The sequence below is a fragment of the Monomorium pharaonis genome, chromosome 2 (assembly GCF_013373865.1).
Source record: "Monomorium pharaonis isolate MP-MQ-018 chromosome 2, ASM1337386v2, whole genome shotgun sequence".
In the NCBI taxonomy this organism is placed as follows: Eukaryota; Metazoa; Arthropoda; class Insecta; order Hymenoptera; family Formicidae; genus Monomorium; species Monomorium pharaonis.
The window spans coordinates 20901696-20920273 of record NC_050468.1 but is presented as its reverse complement, the minus strand read 5'-3'; the positions used below and the strand labels follow the sequence as shown (position 1 = coordinate 20920273).

Below are 18578 nucleotides of genomic sequence, written 5' to 3'. Positions count from 1 at the left end.
ACGTTGGGATAATAAATAAATAAGTTTAATTAAATTTGATTATTTAAAAAAAAATTTTGTTATTATATTACATGACAAATATTTAAGGTAAATTTATTTTTGATAAATTATTTACATTTATCCAAATTTTATTAAAATATACATTTGCTATAGAAATATATTTTAAAATAAAAAAACATGGTAAAAAAAATAAATTAACAAAAAATTAATAAAAAATAATATAAGACAAATTAATAAATATCCATACACATACATGCATACACACACATTATATAAGTTATAATATATATAAAATTATATACAAATATATATAAAATTAAAAAAAGAATAAATTTTATCATGTACATTTTCTTTTAGCTTCCTATTAATTTATTTTGTAAACAATTCAAAACTTGTTAAAACCATTTATTATTTGATAAATAAATAATTTATTCATATTTTTTAATATTTACTTTACAAATATATATATACATACATAATACATTGTATTACATGAAAAATAATTTGTTCCGTAATAATTAACGATAACGTTTAATACATTTGATTCTCCACTCTCTTCTCTCTTCATTACGAAATAGTAATTGCTATTTATTTCAATATTTTTTAAATTGTCAATTTATATTATAAATTAATTTCATAATATAAGTAAAAAGTATTCTTTGTTGTGTAATAAGAATTTATTTTAATGATAACAATAATTTATATAATCTTTACTTTTTAAATTGTGTTAAATCTCCAATAAATTAGCGAGCATGAAAATTCCGCTGAGTATATATTTTACTGGTATGCGTGGAAACCAAGGGTTCTGCAAAAAAGAAATACATCACTGATTATAACACATGTGTATTACCATACACAATGTCAACGTACTATCATTGACAAAACATGTACGCACCTGCAGCTGCGACCTGCCACGTCATAAAAGGAACAGCATGTTACGTTGTGATGCATCCGCATAGGGTGTGCTTGAGACCTGTAGGGAAACGAACAATTTTGCCGCTTTCAAACGCGATTAGAATATCAATTACCTGAAACGATTGACGTGAATGATTGAGAAGACGTGAAAGATGATGAAGATCAATGTTTAAAAGTTTTGAGAGTTTTGAAAAAAAGAGGATGTTCATACATAATGCTGTCTTCTTTGTGTGCAAAATTAAAAAGAAAGTTATATATAAATTAATATAATATAAAGTTTTATAACAGGTCTTCAGCAAAGTACATCTATGTTTGTGTTATTCCTTGAAAGTAAAAACATATCGTTCAAAATACTACTAAAAGGAATAATATTATAATTATGAAAGATTTATTCAAAATTATTGTTCTTTTAGAAAAAAATATCAAAATAAAAATTATTTGAAAAATAAAATGTTAAAAAGATAAAATTGCTTATACCAATCTACGGCGAATTTTGCTCAATAATAATTTTTTTATGAATTTAATATCTCCAGTTCATATCCAAGATTCGTAGTATAGATCAATAATATAAATTCAATTTCATCTTTATGTTTGACATTTTCATCGGTCCATTATTTAATATATTAAAAAATAGAATAGTAGTGAATTTATAAATAATGCAGAATATGATTACCGAATTAAAAAAATCTTTTATTTTTTTCTTTAATTTAAAAACATAAGTTTAAAGAATATTAGTTTTAGCTGTAAAACATGAAATTATATGTATAATTTTAATCATATTGAAAGAGTAGATTATTCGTAAAAAAAGTATGTTTAATTTTAAGACATTACAATGTTTATCTTGTTTTTATTTTTTAAATACTTCATCAAACTGTTATACTCTCTTTAAAAAGTTGTGTTTAGATTTAAAACAATTCTCGTTTATATCAATATAAATTAACTTAAATTTATATTTTATCTTTTTTTAAGCCCTAGGGGTAGGAAAAGGAATCAAAAGTAAGTTGTACTGAATTTAAAGTTAATCTACATTGATATGGGCCTTAAACATTTAAAGCTGGAAGATCTTTAATAGCTTTGAACGTTTTAAATTTAAACACCATCTAAAACTAAAACATTTTTAGGTATTAAAAAAATGGAGATAAGAAATAAAATATATTAATATCTAAATATAAAATGTTTCTTTTATGAATGATGTCTCATTATTCTATTATTTTAATGTTATTTTTACCTCAAAAAATGTGCTTTCTGTTTCAAGTATATATGCAATGTACTCCCGCGATTTTCCGCCAGTTACCACTTGATGTTCCTCAAACTATTATATCTTCAAGAATAGATGTAATTCCAAAGCAATGCAAGTATTTGAAAGTTTCATAAAATGACTTAATGTTTAATCATCGAAATTTTTTTCAGTCAGCTGATTCTACTTCATTAACACATTTATGTTTACAGTTTGGTTTTTTCTACCTATGGTAATTTGGGGGTAATGCTTTTCTAAATTTTGCTATACTTATATATTTACAATATTATTATTTCATGATGCATATAAGTACAGGTTTAGCTTAATCCATTACGATATCATATAAATTATCGACTTATGTATATTCTAAATAAATGCAACGTAATACTTTCGGCACATTATAATCTCTTGTAGAACGGCTGGCGTAAGTGTGGCTTCAGCAGTGCCTAGGCCCCGCACAGAGCTGGGTCCGAACCTGCGGTCAAGGAGGGGCAGCTGAAAGAGAACGGCAGGAGAGGAGGAAGCAGAAAGAGAAGGAGGAAGGTCGCCGCGGCGCGCTTGGGCGCGTTTAGTCAACCTGGTGGCGCCGAGGAAACAACTGTTGGCGACGCCTGCGAGTCGCGGAGTAACCTGCCTGAGAGTCCGGGGAGTTCGCGAGCGTTCGAATTAGAAAAAGGAAAGCGAATCGCGCGGCGGGATAATTCCGCGAGAGGGAAAGAAATTAAGTGCCCCCTCGAGTGTCTCGAGTTTCCCGAATCCCGGTGTTCGAGGTATCGCGCGAGCGGGCGGGTGCGTGCGCGCGATTTTGTGAAAACCCAGGCTAACGGAATTCCCAGGTAAAGAAAGAAAATAGAAAGAAAGGGGGAAACAGGTGGGACGCGAGAATGGTAGCCAAAGACCCGAAGATGGTCACAGCGATGGAGCTGATGAACCCGTACGAGAAACCGCCGAGCATGTCGGCCAGCCAGACCATGAGGACCTTCCTGTACAATCGCGAGACCGGCGCGTTCATGGGCAGGACCGCAAGTAGCTGGGGTAAGCGCCGCGGCGTTGCCAGCGCTTTGGCATTTCTTCCACGCGTTATGGAAGAAATTATGCGGCGGCTGTCGGAGGAGTCACACGGCGCGGCTCGCCACACCGCTGTGAGAGCTATCGCTAAGACACTATCGCTATGACACTCGCGGTGTCGGACACCGCGTGTTACCGTCGATTCCTCCCAGGTGTGGACACACCTAGAATCGCGTCTTCTCTGCCGCGGCAGACGCGGCGTGACTGATTTGTCAAAAGTCAGCCTCGGTATTTATTCTTTTACTTTCAAAGAAGGTCTGTTCGGTGAAGGACCCGCTAATTGATGCGTTCGAGGACATATGAACAAAAAAAAGTATTTCTCTTTTTTTTTTTCCACACAAAAATCGGTTCAACTCGCCATCGTGACTCAACCGACCGCGCGCCAATTATTTACCCGACTCCATTGCTCTATTGTCTGGGAAAGTATCAATGCTAGTTATCTCGAAACCTTTGAGTACTTTGGAGGGACATTCACATTGATATATGGGAGCCGAAAATAAAAGTTTTAATTAGTTTATCGGAGGATATTATTTCGCAAGCATTTCTAAATATGATGTCAAAGGAAGTGCACGTGTATAGGGCGTGTCAGAACGTGCCACGCACTTTCCCCATTCCCCTCGTAATATACTCGGAGTTGGGTAGAGTTGATTTATTTGATCAAAGAATCGATTATGCGCTATCTTCTTTTTTCTTTCCCTCTATATTAAAAAAACGAAAAGGATAAATTAAATAAATAATTTTATTATTAATTTGGATTTAACGGAGGAAGTGATGGGCAGAAATCCGAGACATAAAGTTTTGAGAATAGATTATTATATACGTGTAAAAAAATATTTTAAACTTACAATTAAACAAATTCTCTAAGATATTAAGCATATTCTAAGTATTATTATGTAGACCTTAATTAGACAAACTTTAGCATACAATCGTAAACGGTGCGAGCAACGTTTAATTAAATAAAGTGACTTGAAGTTCAATAACCGGAGAAGTTCTTCAGCCACAGCTGATTCTCTAGTTGACATAATTATGTTTAGTTTGATTCTTTTTTATTTACGGTAATTTATGGTAATGTTCTTAATGGCTTTTTTAAATTTTGATGTACTCATTTAAAATTCTGTCGTTTTTTTACATTATATTAGCTTAATTTATTACAATATCATATTAAGTTATCGATACCTTATAGTTTCTGATGACGAAGAAATATGTAACGTAATACTTTTAGCTTACTCTTTCCTTAAGTATGCAGCATATTTTGACTTACTTTGTTGAGTCAGATGATAATAATTGAATAAATGAGAATATGTGCACGGAACATAAGTGGAATACTATTAGCGTCTCGCAATAACGCTAAGTGTCATATTAGACAAAACCGCTTTTTTGCAAGTTAAAGTGTAATATTTATACATTTTATTTTTATGATAAAGAGAATTAAATACTAAGTTACAAATTTTTATAATATCTTTATAGTATAAAACTCTTACAATAAATAGAATTTCTATATAGTTTAATTCCAGAAAAAAAACTATACTTTAGGCTAGAACAGAAATATTTATCAATTTTACTCATAGCATAATATATTTCATTAGGAAATCTAGTAATACAATATATTTATATTAATGACATTAACGTGGTGTGAAAAATACATTTTAGAATATACTATAATTAAACAAACTACAAAACTTACATACAAATCGTATAAAAAAAAAATTTTTTTGAATTAAAAGAACAGGATAATATATGTGCAACATTCTTACATTTATATTATACATAAAGAACTATTATTACATGAAAGATTACATCTCGTGTTCCGAGAATACTGTAGTGACTTATAATGATAGAATTGATTAGATTTAGACTTGATAATGATAGAATTAATTATATATAATAAGTTGCAAAAAATATAAAATTACAGTAATCAGTAAAATATAAAATATAAATAATAATTGTTTACTCTAAGTAAAATTTAGATTTGCAGATTTTTCAGAATTTTTTATATTAGTAATTTATAAAAATATATTCTCGACAGATAATGATGTAATCGATTGTATGCTAAAATTAAATTGTCATTATATAAACTTTTGTACAATGATAATTTAACTTTAGATTATAAATTCTACAAGTTTGTCTACAAATTCTATATATACATAATTTCAATTTTTTAATAATACTTAAGTTGGCGATTAATATCAGATGTACATTTAAATGTGACAAAAATAGAAGGACATGTACGAGAGCAATTTTTGCAACAAATTTTGTACTTATACATATAAATAATTTTCTCAATAAAACTACTTCACTAAAGTTTAAAATGCAATATTAAAACTTTTGCTATCAAATCAATAAATGACATAGAATTGCAACAGATAAATATCATAAACAGTTGTCGCTGCAAATAGTATACGTATATATATAATTTTTTTCTCTTGCTACCTTGAATTTATAAAACATAAAAGAAATGAAAAACTAAAAGCATGCAAAGTTACTGATGACGCATTGTCTATTAAATATTAACATGCATCATCGTTGTTGCACGTATTACTATGGCATGTTAACGATTAATGTCAGTATTTTACTAGCCATTACTGCATGTTTGTACTTAGCACGTGATAGTGTCAATGACCAAAGATTTATGATGGTATCTGCACTATCGCGTAATTACATTTAGTTAGTTGCACAAAATCTGCTTTTAAATTTATAAATTAATATTCTGGTTGCTTAATCTATAATTAAATTTCTGGTTGCTTAAATATTGAAATATAAAAAAATTAATAAAAAATCAATAAAGAATAAATTTACAAACTTATGAAAAATTAATGTATATGCTTAAAAATTTGATTAGACAATATTGAACAAAATACAATGGCAATTGCAATGGCGATTATTATATATATTGTATATACCTATATATTTATCAATGTCCTAGGCTAATAAATTTATCGACATGTATTAGACACGTGCGCAAAGCGTTCCGTTACAGTAATAAATACTATTATGAGACGTTACTGACTTATCTTGAATCGCGAACAGTCATAGTTTAAATGTCTACAATATGACGGGCCTTCTTTCCGAGACGGGACGTCTAGAGAAGATAAAGGCATTCATGACGTCGCGTGCATGAAAGGAGACTGTTCGCGAGCTTCAATTAATTAGTCTACCGGCGCCGCCGTCGATCACCGCCGAACCGAACGTGGTTACTGCCCTGTCTTTATATATCCCGGAGGGTATGTTATGGCTGTCGCTATGGTGATCTAAGGGCTATTACACGCACCCGTGCCGTATAAAAGTTTACTTTACACGAGCTCTTCTTGCAATTTTTTAGCGCGACATCTTCGATTTATATGGTGACCTTCAAAAATATTCAAACTCAAATAATTTTAATAAACTCAAATTCATCTGTTTATTTAATACTTATGTATACTTATTATAAGTAATTAATTACAGTAATAAATTAGTCAATTTCTATCAGCGTATCCTGATGTGAAAACGGCACGAAATATGTAACACATGCTTTATTTTATAAGTAAAATATGCGAAAATAAAAAATGTTTTAAAACTTTAATTGAAGTACCACTGAAGGAATTTCTAGTTTTGACTAGACTCGTTATTATAATAATTATAATTACAGGCATAATAATTACGTTACGTCTTTCTTCTCAGTTTTCTTCTAATTTCGGTAACTGATCAGTCAGTTGGACCATCGTTTTCCTCTTTACAAAGAGAAGACTTGTAGTGCACACTGCGTGTTGATTCGCAAGATTGTTTTGGTTTAATTGACCAAGAAGCCCGTATACGTTATGTTGAAGTTTAACACTAGTAACACAGAGCTTCAAAAAAAATATCAAGATATCCTCGAAGTACACAATTAACCTTGATACAGTAAAAGAATCCTTCCTCTATACCTTCGTTTTCATCTTCGAGTCTTCTATTCATCATTTCGTGTGTTAAAGTAAGACACGTTAGAAAAAAAAGCGTTGTAACGTGCTCTTTCTTGTTTTTAATAAAAATAAAGGAACTGTGTGTTTGTGCATTTTGGTATCCATAAGTTCGTCAAAACATTTTACACTTGTCATGCAGCAGAATTCTATACAATATCATCTTCCAATCAAATCTTTCACGCGACTCCATATTAATGTCCGGAGCGTTACAGAGCGCGATAAGTGAGGAAGGTAAGTGGAAGAGGAGTGGAGCTAGAAAAAGACGGAAGAGCATCGAGCGTGTTTGATTCGCGGTGCATACAACGGTTTGCCCGGTTGAATGGCAATTGTTAAACTTCCTTTAGCGCAAACGTGTATAACGAGGTCAATTGGCGTTAAACGGCGGCATTACAGCATTACGTAACTTAGGGCCATTCCGAAGGGTACACCCACGCGACCGTGCCGTTGTCTTTCGTCCAGTTACTGCTACCTGAGACCGTCCAAATAGTGGAAGTTGCAATTGCTAATCAAGATTAACAAACTGCTGAAGTCAAATTGAATCCTGCCACCTTTCGTTAAAATCGACTTCAAAAACATTTCTCTTGTTTTGTGTAATTGTACAATTAGTGACATCACCGACTATTGTTCCCTTAAGAAACTGGAAATTTCTAGTCTTTCGTAACAAATGACTCGTTCTTTTATTTATATAAATGCAAAATGGCTTTAGATAATTATTTTTAATTATTCTTTGTGTAAAAAAAACAGCTTTAGATAATTGCTTCTAATTATTCTCTTTGTGTAAAAAAATATTCAAAAAAATATACATTTTAATAACTAAATAGAAAAATCTATGATATTGAAAGCAAATATTGTATTTTTCTTTACTCATTGATTATGAGTAAAATTTAAGCAGCATAAGATTTGATCCAATGCCGTCATTGTGAGGCTCGTATTGCATTGTGTAATGTAAGCTAAATTACTGAATAAGATTTCGCTTATCATGTTTCTGTAAACTCTGCAAATCATAACAAGACAAAACAGAATCATAGTTACACATAGTTGACTGTATAGGTTTATAGGCTATCATATCGATCAAGAAGTTAAGTTCAAAATAAGTCCGGTTTTATTTTGTTGAATTGTAAAACTAAGTCTGTTTGATTAAAATACTAAATGAGGAAAACTGCAATTAATAGTTACGAATAAAGTTCAATTTCTTTAAGTAAAAATAATACATGTAATAATTTATTTATTTATTTTATTTCTTACGCAAAAAACAAAAATTTTTTAGTGGAAATTTTCTTATGTTATCTGAGTATTAAATATTAATATTGATTTATTTCTTAAGAACATACGAATATGTATAAAATGTTTGCTTTTGAAGATGTAAAAACGTGCTTTCTTACCTATTTTGCGTAAATGGAACACACATACACACATTCACAAACAATTGATGTAATACTTACTTTATAACCGAAGTCAAGAAGTATTAAATAGACCATCATTTTTCTATTGATCCAAGGAACACTTACTTTTCATTATCGTTAAGAAATGCTCGAAGACGTCTTTTCAATGGGCGAGCGGTTTTTGTAATGAAGAGCGGTATCGATACTTTTTGCAGCTTATTTCCCGAGAATAAAATTGTTTAAAATAAAGAATATTTAACAGTTTAAAATGACTAAATATTGATTTATTATTCTTTTTTAAGAAAAAATACTAAAGATTATGACTTGTTATATTTTGATATAATAATTTTTAGATATCTAAAGAAAAATTCAACTTATAATTTTCTCATAATCAGAATGGTTAGGAAGTGAATAATCGAGAAATAATTTAAAAAAATTTGTTTAAAATTTTATTTGATTTATTATCTGGATTTTTTGTTTTATATTCTTAATTTGAAATAGGTAAAGAGAATAAATAATTGCAAGGAATATAAAATCGAAAATAATCTTTTAAAACTTTTGTGTAAAATATTTCTTTTTTCACTTGTTTATATATCTTTTTCTTACTTAAGATTTATTAAACCAATATTTACATTTCTTAGAAAATGAGTGCATTATTATTTGACCAATCATTTTGAAAAAATACATTTTTATTACAAATTATAAACGTATCAAAATTTCAAAAAATTAACAAAGTATTAATTTAAAAACTTTAAATCGTTAATTAAATGAGATTTAATTAAGAGGTGAATTTTTTAAAATATTGACACAGTTATAAGAAAAAGAAACAAAAAATAGTTTTGCAACTACATCGATTCCCGTATTCAGTTGAGAGTGTCGAAACTATCACTAAAATCTCATGATGCACAGAGAGAATTTTCTCTTAAAATTTACGCTTAAAATATGATAATTGTGGGATAATGTGACCTCTAGGAATTTTACTATATTTTTTAGTAAAATTTATTAAAAGTATAGTAAAATTTACTATGCTTTTAGTACAATTTACTAAAAGTATAGTAAGTTTTACTAAGAGGTCATACAATTACCAGATTTTGAGGGTAAATTTTAAGAGAGAAATTCTCTCCGTGCGATGTCAAAGTCAATTAACTTCTCAGTAACTTCCAATGACATCATGGTGCGCCTAACGGAACTAAACGAAAGAAACATTATTTGACTTGTTCTTTTTCGCTGCACTGCTGCATTGGTGCAACAGGTTAGAGTAAAACGAATATATTTTTTCTCGCTCTAACTTATTGCACCAGTGCAGCAGTGCAGCGAAAAAGAACAGGCTAATTGAGACTCTCTCGATTTCCGAGTGCAGTGTCCGGATCTTTGTAAAATTAATTTTCAAAATTTTAATATAACTAATAAATTTCTGGTTCTTCCTTAAAAATTCGGAAACTTTTGATAAAGAAATCAGAACTTATCTCAATTATATTGAATTTTAAAAACAAAGTATTAATTTATTTTCTTAAAAAAATACAATGAACAAATTGTCTCTTTCTCTCTCTCTCTCTCTTTCTCATATTCAATTGTAGAAAATAATTTTATTTATAATTCTAAAACACACACACACACACATAAAAAAATACATATAAAATATAAGCACATGCATAGAATTATATGCAAAATTCTGTTTTAATATAATGTAAAATAGCAATATGCAATTACGTACTTTTTGAAAAGTAACATTATTTGTTTTTGTTATACTTAGATCAATCTAATAATATTTCAGAAAATGTATTCTTAAAAAAGATTTACTAAAAGCAGAGATTTTAGAGCATTCTGCATCTATATTTATTTACTGCATGTGTATAAATTTATTAAAAAATGTGTACTTTTAAAAGTTAAAAGTTTACTTAAATTTCAGTATCCGGTTGTTATTAATCACGATTAATAATTTATTGCATGTTGCTTGTCTGACGGCATGTACATGCACAATATTGCAAGAAAGCCAAGCCTTTTAACATCGAATGCAGTTGTTTTTTTTTTTTATGTATGCGTACTACTATCCCTACACTAATAGCGCTACTTGACAGACGATGTCTACAAAATAACGATGTGAGACGCATCAGTGCGTAATTGAATTGCACCATTTGACCAGGCGCTTTGATCTTCCTCTACGAATTGAATCCGCGGTTAATACAATTAACCTACATTATAGGAAGTACCCGCGTACGACAATCAACTTTCTCTACATGTGACTGCAAACTCTTCGCAAAGTACGTTATGGCTGAAGTTATTGTATTATGTATGATGATCTCTCAGTAAGAGGATCATAAATAATCCCTTGAAAGAAATGTAATTGGAATAAATATATACCTCGAAGTACTAGAATATTATACTAGAATGTATTAGAATGTAGCATGATATTTAATTTGAAGTATTCGAAGGATAACTTCAATTAACTTAATTAATGATTAACTTATTAAGTAATGTCTGTACTATTTTTTTAACATTATACAATTATTAATTTTTGTCATTTAACATACACAAAACAAAAATTAGATTAAAGACGATTACTTATATACATAATCTTAACTTTGTGTTAAGCGATTCTGTCGATTAAATTAATCCCCGATTAAGTTAAGGAGTTATTTCAGAATGCTAAAAAGCATTTTTTAAATTAACACAAATATGTACAAAAGAATATGAATAGGAAGATGAAGGTCTAGAAAAAATAATTAATATTTTATTCGGAATGTAGTTTTTCAGATATTTGATTTAATTACTTTATTTTACTTTCGCAGGTAAAATCGGGCTTTTTTATTTGGTATTCTACGGAGTTCTGGCGGCACTTGTTGCTATCTGTTTCTGGGGATTCTTTCAAACCCTCGATCCAAGGATACCTAGGTGGCAACTTGATAGGTCTATTATTGGAACAAATCCAGGTAAATTATTTTTTTTTGTTATAAGTAAAAAAATGTACAAATAGTAAAGAAATTCTTTCTTATTTTATAAAATAGAGGAAGGTCGCAAATATTGGCGTAAGCCTTTTAAAGCGGCACTCCCTTATTTCTCGTAAATTAAACTTTGCGCTGTATTAATATTGATGATCTACTTAGATAATTATAAAAACAAAAATTCATACATTTATGGTTGTCTGTATTTATACATGTGGTTATATTTTTATTATATTTATTATTATATATATAATAGTCTGGCTACATGTTACGGTTTGCGGAACAGCATATTTGCTATTTGTATAATCGACAAAAAATATTTTATAATACATCAAAGTAAAAAGATTTTAGAAATCCTTATATGTATACACTAACTGATTAATATTTTGTTTAAATGACTTATATGTTAAAGAAAAAAAAAGAAAAACGTTAATTAGCCTTTGGGATTGAATTTTTTAAATGTTTATTTTTAGTTATGTTGCAAAAATATCAATTATTATAATGTACAAAATATAAAACAGTAATACTCTAATATTATATGACAAAAAATACTTTCTTACATAAAAGATAGAAGAAATTTATGTTTCCAAAATTTTATTTTTAGCTTTTGTAAAAATACTATCTAAAAACAAAATGGTATACTAGTAATCTTTGTTTATTTAATAATCAATAATTGTTTTTTTGTTCATGACATTACCTATATAACAAAATATTATATATATCAGAATATCTGTTGTATAGCATTGTCAAGATAACATAAGAATGTTTCTCAGATATCTTCAAGATATTAAAAAGTTATAATAATTTCATGGTAAATACGATATTTGATTTTTATGTTTAATCTTATTTTTAATCTGCAGTTTATCTTAAGTTATATTGTATGAATTATCTTATTGGTTACGATATCGCAAATCATAAAGTAAACAATGAAACCGTTTGCAGGATTAGGATTCAGACCAATGCCACCAACGGAGAATGTGGAGAGCACCTTGATTTGGTACAGAGGCACCGACAGCGAAAACTTCAAACACTGGGTTGATTCACTACAAAATTTCTTAAAAGGTAATTATTTGTAATAAAAAAGAAACACATATCGCTTAAAAAATCCATATAGAACTTCGAATCCTAAGTGAATTTTAAATCACTATCATCTTATGTTCCAACTATAGTAGAGTGTGAGAAGAATAATTGATTATAATTGCTCAATTTCTTCTAATATAACACTTACTGTAGACAGAGCGTTACATATTTTACTTCATAGTTTATTTTATTCCTAATTAATTTTTATAATTAATTTTCAAATTGCCAAATATGATTTGTTTGTTGTTAACATCGACTGTAATATTTCATGTAATATTTCAGATTATATAACACCAGGATCTGTTCTTGGTCTCGGCGCTAATATTAACAAATGCGATTATAATCAGCCGCCACCACCCGGAAAAGTTTGCGACGTTGATGTGAAAAATTGGCATCCTTGCACCAAGGAAAACAGATACAACTATCACAAATCCGCTCCTTGTATTTTCCTTAAGCTGAACAAAGTACGTATATAATAGAATTAATCCTATTATTTTTGTAATAATGCTAAATTTAGGGAATATTATATTTTTAAACAGCTTCAATAAGTAACGTCACCTAAAAACACACATTACACATTCAATAAAAATTGATATTAATTAACATTCTTTATATTATTTTTGTCAGATTTATGGTTGGAGACCGGAATTTTACAACGATACTGAAAATTTACCGTATAAGATGCCAGTCGATCTCAAGGAACACATCGCTAGTCTGAAAGGAAACAATTCCTTGCAATTAAATACAATCTGGGTATCCTGCGAGGGTGAAAATCCTGCTGATCAGGAAAATATTGGACCAATTAACTATTTGCCACGACGCGGTTTTCCCGGTTATTTTTATCCTTATGAAAATTCCGAAGGTTATTTGAGCCCGCTTGTCGCAGTGCACTTTGTCAGACCACGAAGTAAGTACAATAAGTGTGCGCATGTATCGTTCACTTGCTGCAACTTTCTGAACTTGAAAAAGTATATAAAAACAAGAAATATCAGCACGAAGATTCAGTTATGACCGAATAAGGCTTGTTTTCAATCAATTGAGTTTTCACATGTCTGTATTCTTTTATTATTATTTAAAAAACAAAATTTTGTACTTTACAAAATAGGTTTATTAAATTACTTTTTGTAGCAAGAAAAGATGACAATTTTTTAGTTTATTATTGTGTATTATTGTAAATGAGCAATATAGGATTTGGAAGATATTGAAATGAAATAGTCGACATTTTGCAATATATGAACAGAATGAAATGAATTAAACAATATATTGTAAAAAAAGCTCTTATTTCTTTTAACATAATACATGTGGAAATAATATACTGTTGCAGTTCTATTAGCCATAAATCCATTTCTGAATTTTCTTTTTCTCAAACACTATATTGAATCTAAAATAACAATTTTAAAAAGTTATAAACTTTGTATGTCCTTATAAAAAAAAAAAATGAGTTCCTTCTGTAAAGTAAAAATTAGTTCATTTTTTTCTGTTATTTATTATAAAAACATCTACTTAGTTTCAATAACTTTCAAATTATTACATCGCATACAATATTACTTTTAAAAATGTTATACATCCCAGATAGCACATAATGTTTATAATAATACTTATAAATACGTTTTATTTTTAAAATATTAAATATTTTATTAAATATTAAGTTTTTTACATATACATACAATATTTATAAAAAATAAAAAATAAATACATATAATATTTTATGCACTTTTTGTGAATATTTTTATAAATATTTGTAAAATATTTAAATAATTATTATAAATAAATTCTTATAAATATTATGTAAATGTTTTATAAAACTTGTGCTGTCTGGAATATTGTAATAAAAAAGTATATGAATTACATCATATTTATTTTTCATTTTTAGCTGGAATTCTGATAAATGTCGAATGCAAAGCGTGGGCAAAAAATATCAAGCACAGTAAGACCGATAAGATTGGCGCGGTCCATTTTGAGCTGATGATAGATTAACGAAATCTAAAAGCAGCCTTCGGCTTCCTATGCAAGTCTCTTAAAGTGAAACAAGTGCCTTCAAGACAGCACTCGAGGTAGCCACTGGGCAACTCTTCTAAATAATAAAAATGTGAGCATATATCTCTCCGAAGTTAACGACATACCACCGACTCTCTGGACGACATTAATCAAGTACAAAACGGAAAGAGTTCTTACAAGACATTTCCGAAATTTTAAATGGATTATACAAAAAAAATCACAAACTTCTGAGAGATTGCATATGTGTATGCTGAATGAAGATATATCGATGAGGATAATGACTGAGAAAGGGAGACGCTGACAAAAATTAGACTTTGCACAATGAAAAAATATTGGATATTAAGAATTTTAGAAATTTGGAATCAAATTTCTCAGTGAATACTAAGCATGACGCACAACGGATAAGTATAAGATATAAAAGATAAATGTGTCAAAAAAGAGACACAACAAGTTATTATTTATCTATATTATTCTGCATTGAGGAAATTGATTCTGATTCCTATTCCTGATATCTAATGTTTTTCAATTGTGTGTACAGGGCCTTGAGTAGACCGATCATTGAGAGGTCTTCATTAATAAATAATATAACTTTTTAGAGCATTTTTTAATATAAAATCTGATATTTTTTTATTTAGATTTGTCTATTTATTGAAAATTTATCAAATTTATCTGAAACAAAAATCTTGAGCAAGCATTTTTAGCACGCGTAAAAGATACTTCTTATTCTTCTTGCAACTAAATGATTATATCTAATGCTTTTTTGAATTTTTTGATTAAGTTAATAATTAATAATCTTAAGAATTCTATATAAGAATATAATACTTTTATCATTCATAAAACTATTTTTTTGCATAAAAAAACTAATATGAAAAAGTTGAGTGTGTTAGTGTTCCAAATGCTTATATTGCTAATTTTATTATACTATAATTTGTCGGCAACATATTAGTTTGCATATATATTTTATATAATGCTGTGTTTCTTGTTAATATTTACACATAATTGTAGATTAAAAAAGTTTCTATTCAATTTATCATGCCTTTGTGCAATTAAAAATTGGGAACAAAGAATGTAATCTCAAAGAATTATAATCATTTACGCGTGCCTTCCTTTGCTCATAAGTGCAAATTTAATTCGCTTTTGTGCAATTAATAATTAAAAACGAATGAAAGAATAGAACGATGGAATCTCAAAGAATTGTAATTGATTAATACACGTGCCTTCCTTTGCTCATAAGCACAATTTATATATAAAGACCGACCAACATAATAACATATAAAAGAATCTCATTTGGAATTATTTAATATACTCATATACATATATACATATATATAATATTAGCTGAATAGACTTTTTTATAATCAGGCGTGCAATTTTAGACTTTTTTAATATTCAAATGGTAATTTAGAAATTAATACGTCCTCAGGTAATATTATATTTTTTACCTTATATTGGAACGCGTCAATAATTTTGTCAAGTAGAAATTAAGAATCGCGAAATATAGTTAGTAAGCTTATAAATATTTCTTATATAAGGAATTTCAAATGGCAAGTATTGTTAAACATGATTATAATATTTAAGGTATTTAATATCTGGTCTGCATTTGTAAATATTGACAACTCTGATATAAATGTTGAAAAATGCTATGCAGATTTCAATAATTTTAAATTGATGCTATATCATACATCAATAACCCAATAAACACAGAACATAACAGCAACATTGCGGCAATGTTATAACATTACAAGCAATATTACAAAATTGTCGCAATGTTACTGCAATGTTCTGTGTTTACTGAGAATAAAATAATAAAAAAAAAAAAAGAATTTCAGAAAACATAACATGGAGAATATAAATCAAAGCAAAAAATATTCATATACTGTCTCTTTCTTTCTCTTTAAATAAAATTTGAAATATAAATTATATGTATTGTAAAAATGATTTTAGAAATAAGATAATTTTCTTTTCTTTTAAGAGAAAGGAGAGCAAAATAGTGTTCATAGATCTGAAATATACAGAAATAAAAAAATATAATGGCTTAATTAAAAAATGTATTAAGCCAGCTACATGAATAAATGAGTCATGACTAATGGCAGGATTAATGACGAAAGATATATATTATTTTACTCGATATTAAGATGTTGATATCAATCTGTTTCTTGTGATGTAATTGCGATTTATTTTGTGATGTAATTGCGATTAAATGTGCACACATAAAAATATTTTTAAGAAATGGCAGCTAATAATTTTCTCTTGAGAATTATATACAGCGGGAAATCTATACTAGGAAAAGAATTGAGTATCTCCAACCAAACAGTTTAATTGAAGCGTTTTCTAAAAGTAACCAAATATCCTACTTTACATAAGAAAATCTTTAATTGATTTTATTAAATGTATTTTTTGGTTTTGTTTTTTGTGTGTTTAGCTGCTTAGTAACCCGAAGCAGTACAACAACTAAACAATTTTATTAGGCATATTGTAACCAAACGTTTTGTTATTCCAACAAAATTTTGAATTATAGAATAAAACATTTTTACTAGTGCATGTAACACATTGTAATCAAATCAGAACCTGTAATTATTTGAGTACAATTTTGAGTTAATAACAAAGGAAAAATAAAAAATTCTACTTTTTAATTTATTCCTTTGCTGAATATGCGGTTTAATTATAGTTACATTATATATAAATGAAAATAGTACATCTTATATTACGAGAATTAATCAAAAAGTAATGTTCTCTCAAAATTGTAAAAATTATATTTATTACATAGCAACAAAATAACAATGAGAATCAAATCAATGTTTTATCCTATGCTAAAATAAATACATCTTTTGTAATAAAATGCAGGAGATTATTCAACGTCCTCATTTGTTAATTCTTTTTGTTTTTTTTGTTAATTTTTTTAATCATTTATATCTGCTATACAGAAAAATAACTTTTATTATTTCCTATCAATAAAATAATGTAGCACAATTCTATTTGTTATATTATAAGAGCTTAATATTATATTAAAGAACTTGTTGATAAAACAGAGAAAGAAAACTATGTAAAAAACAATTATTTTCCATATAATCAAATAGATATTGCATTGATGTAATCTTAGAATACCATGCAAAATGCCCGTGACCGTGAAAGTTTAAGTACGAGTATGGGGCAATATATGTATATCTAATATTATTCTTAATAGATCATTGCATTTAAAATTTAGATAAATTTATTTAATATTGCAAATGTTCGAGAAATATATATCTGATAAGAACATTACATCTTTTGTACGATTTACTTATGTATGATGTAATACATACAGAATAGACTAAGAGCCAAGAAGGGATAATAAATTAACATCATTACATAATCGTAACAAATAAATTAAGGATTTACACAATTTTCGTCCTTATACAAAAAGACATTTGTACTTGTATATCGAGTTATTTTTCCACCATTGTCATTTATTTATAAAATAATTATTATTATAATAACGCGATATTATTTTCAATCTGTACAATTTATTATTACACCTATTACCTCAATAAGTACCAGAACGTTCTGCAAGTAAATTATTTATATCAATAATTCAAGCATACTTATATTTTGTTCAATTCTATGATTAATACGCACAAGTAATTCAATGTAATAAGATAATAAGAGATATATAGAATAATTAAAAATTCTATATCTTACATTGTTTAACACTTTCAACAATACTTACAAAAATCATTTACTTATAAATGACTTTCTATGTAATCTAATTTCAATATTTTTTATTTAAATATAATGATCAAATCATTAAATATTGAAATTTATATATATATATATATATATATATATATATAATATATATTTCTTATATATTTCTTTATTTTTTACTTTTTCTAGTTCCTGAGTTCTTTATGCTTATAGATTGATAAGTTTTTTGATATACTTACATGTTTAATCCTAATATAAATTCAAATTTTACATGTGTATTCTAAAATTCAGATTAAATAAATTTGTCTTTAAATAAAATTTTTAAGAAGATTAAAAA

At 28.0% G+C, this 18578-nt stretch overlaps 1 protein-coding gene across 1 annotated transcript; it reads left to right on the top strand.

Annotated features, from left to right (window-relative positions):
* Positions 1-2714: 2714 nt before the first annotated feature.
* Positions 2715-17396, top strand: LOC105837897 (sodium/potassium-transporting ATPase subunit beta-2). The gene is made up of 6 exons (XM_036283254.1): positions 2715-3187; positions 11327-11467; positions 12422-12541; positions 12842-13023; positions 13187-13466; positions 14433-17396. The coding sequence occupies exons 1-6, from the start codon at positions 3037-3039 to the stop codon at positions 14534-14536; spliced, it is 978 nt and encodes a 325-aa protein (XP_036139147.1). The 5' UTR covers positions 2715-3036; the 3' UTR covers positions 14537-17396.
* Positions 17397-18578: the final 1182 nt, after the last annotated feature.

Excerpts from the sequence above, each read along its gene's own strand:
- LOC105837897 (XM_036283254.1), top strand. The coding sequence starts at position 3,037 with ATGGTAGCCAAAGACCCGAAGATGGTCACAGCGATGGAGCTGATGAAC. Across the intron at positions 3,188-11,326 it reads CAGGACCGCAAGTAGCTGGG|GTAAAATCGGGCTTTTTTAT; the intron begins GTAAGCGCCGCG and ends TTACTTTCGCAG. Across the intron at positions 11,468-12,421 it reads TATTATTGGAACAAATCCAG|GATTAGGATTCAGACCAATG; the intron begins GTAAATTATTTT and ends AACCGTTTGCAG.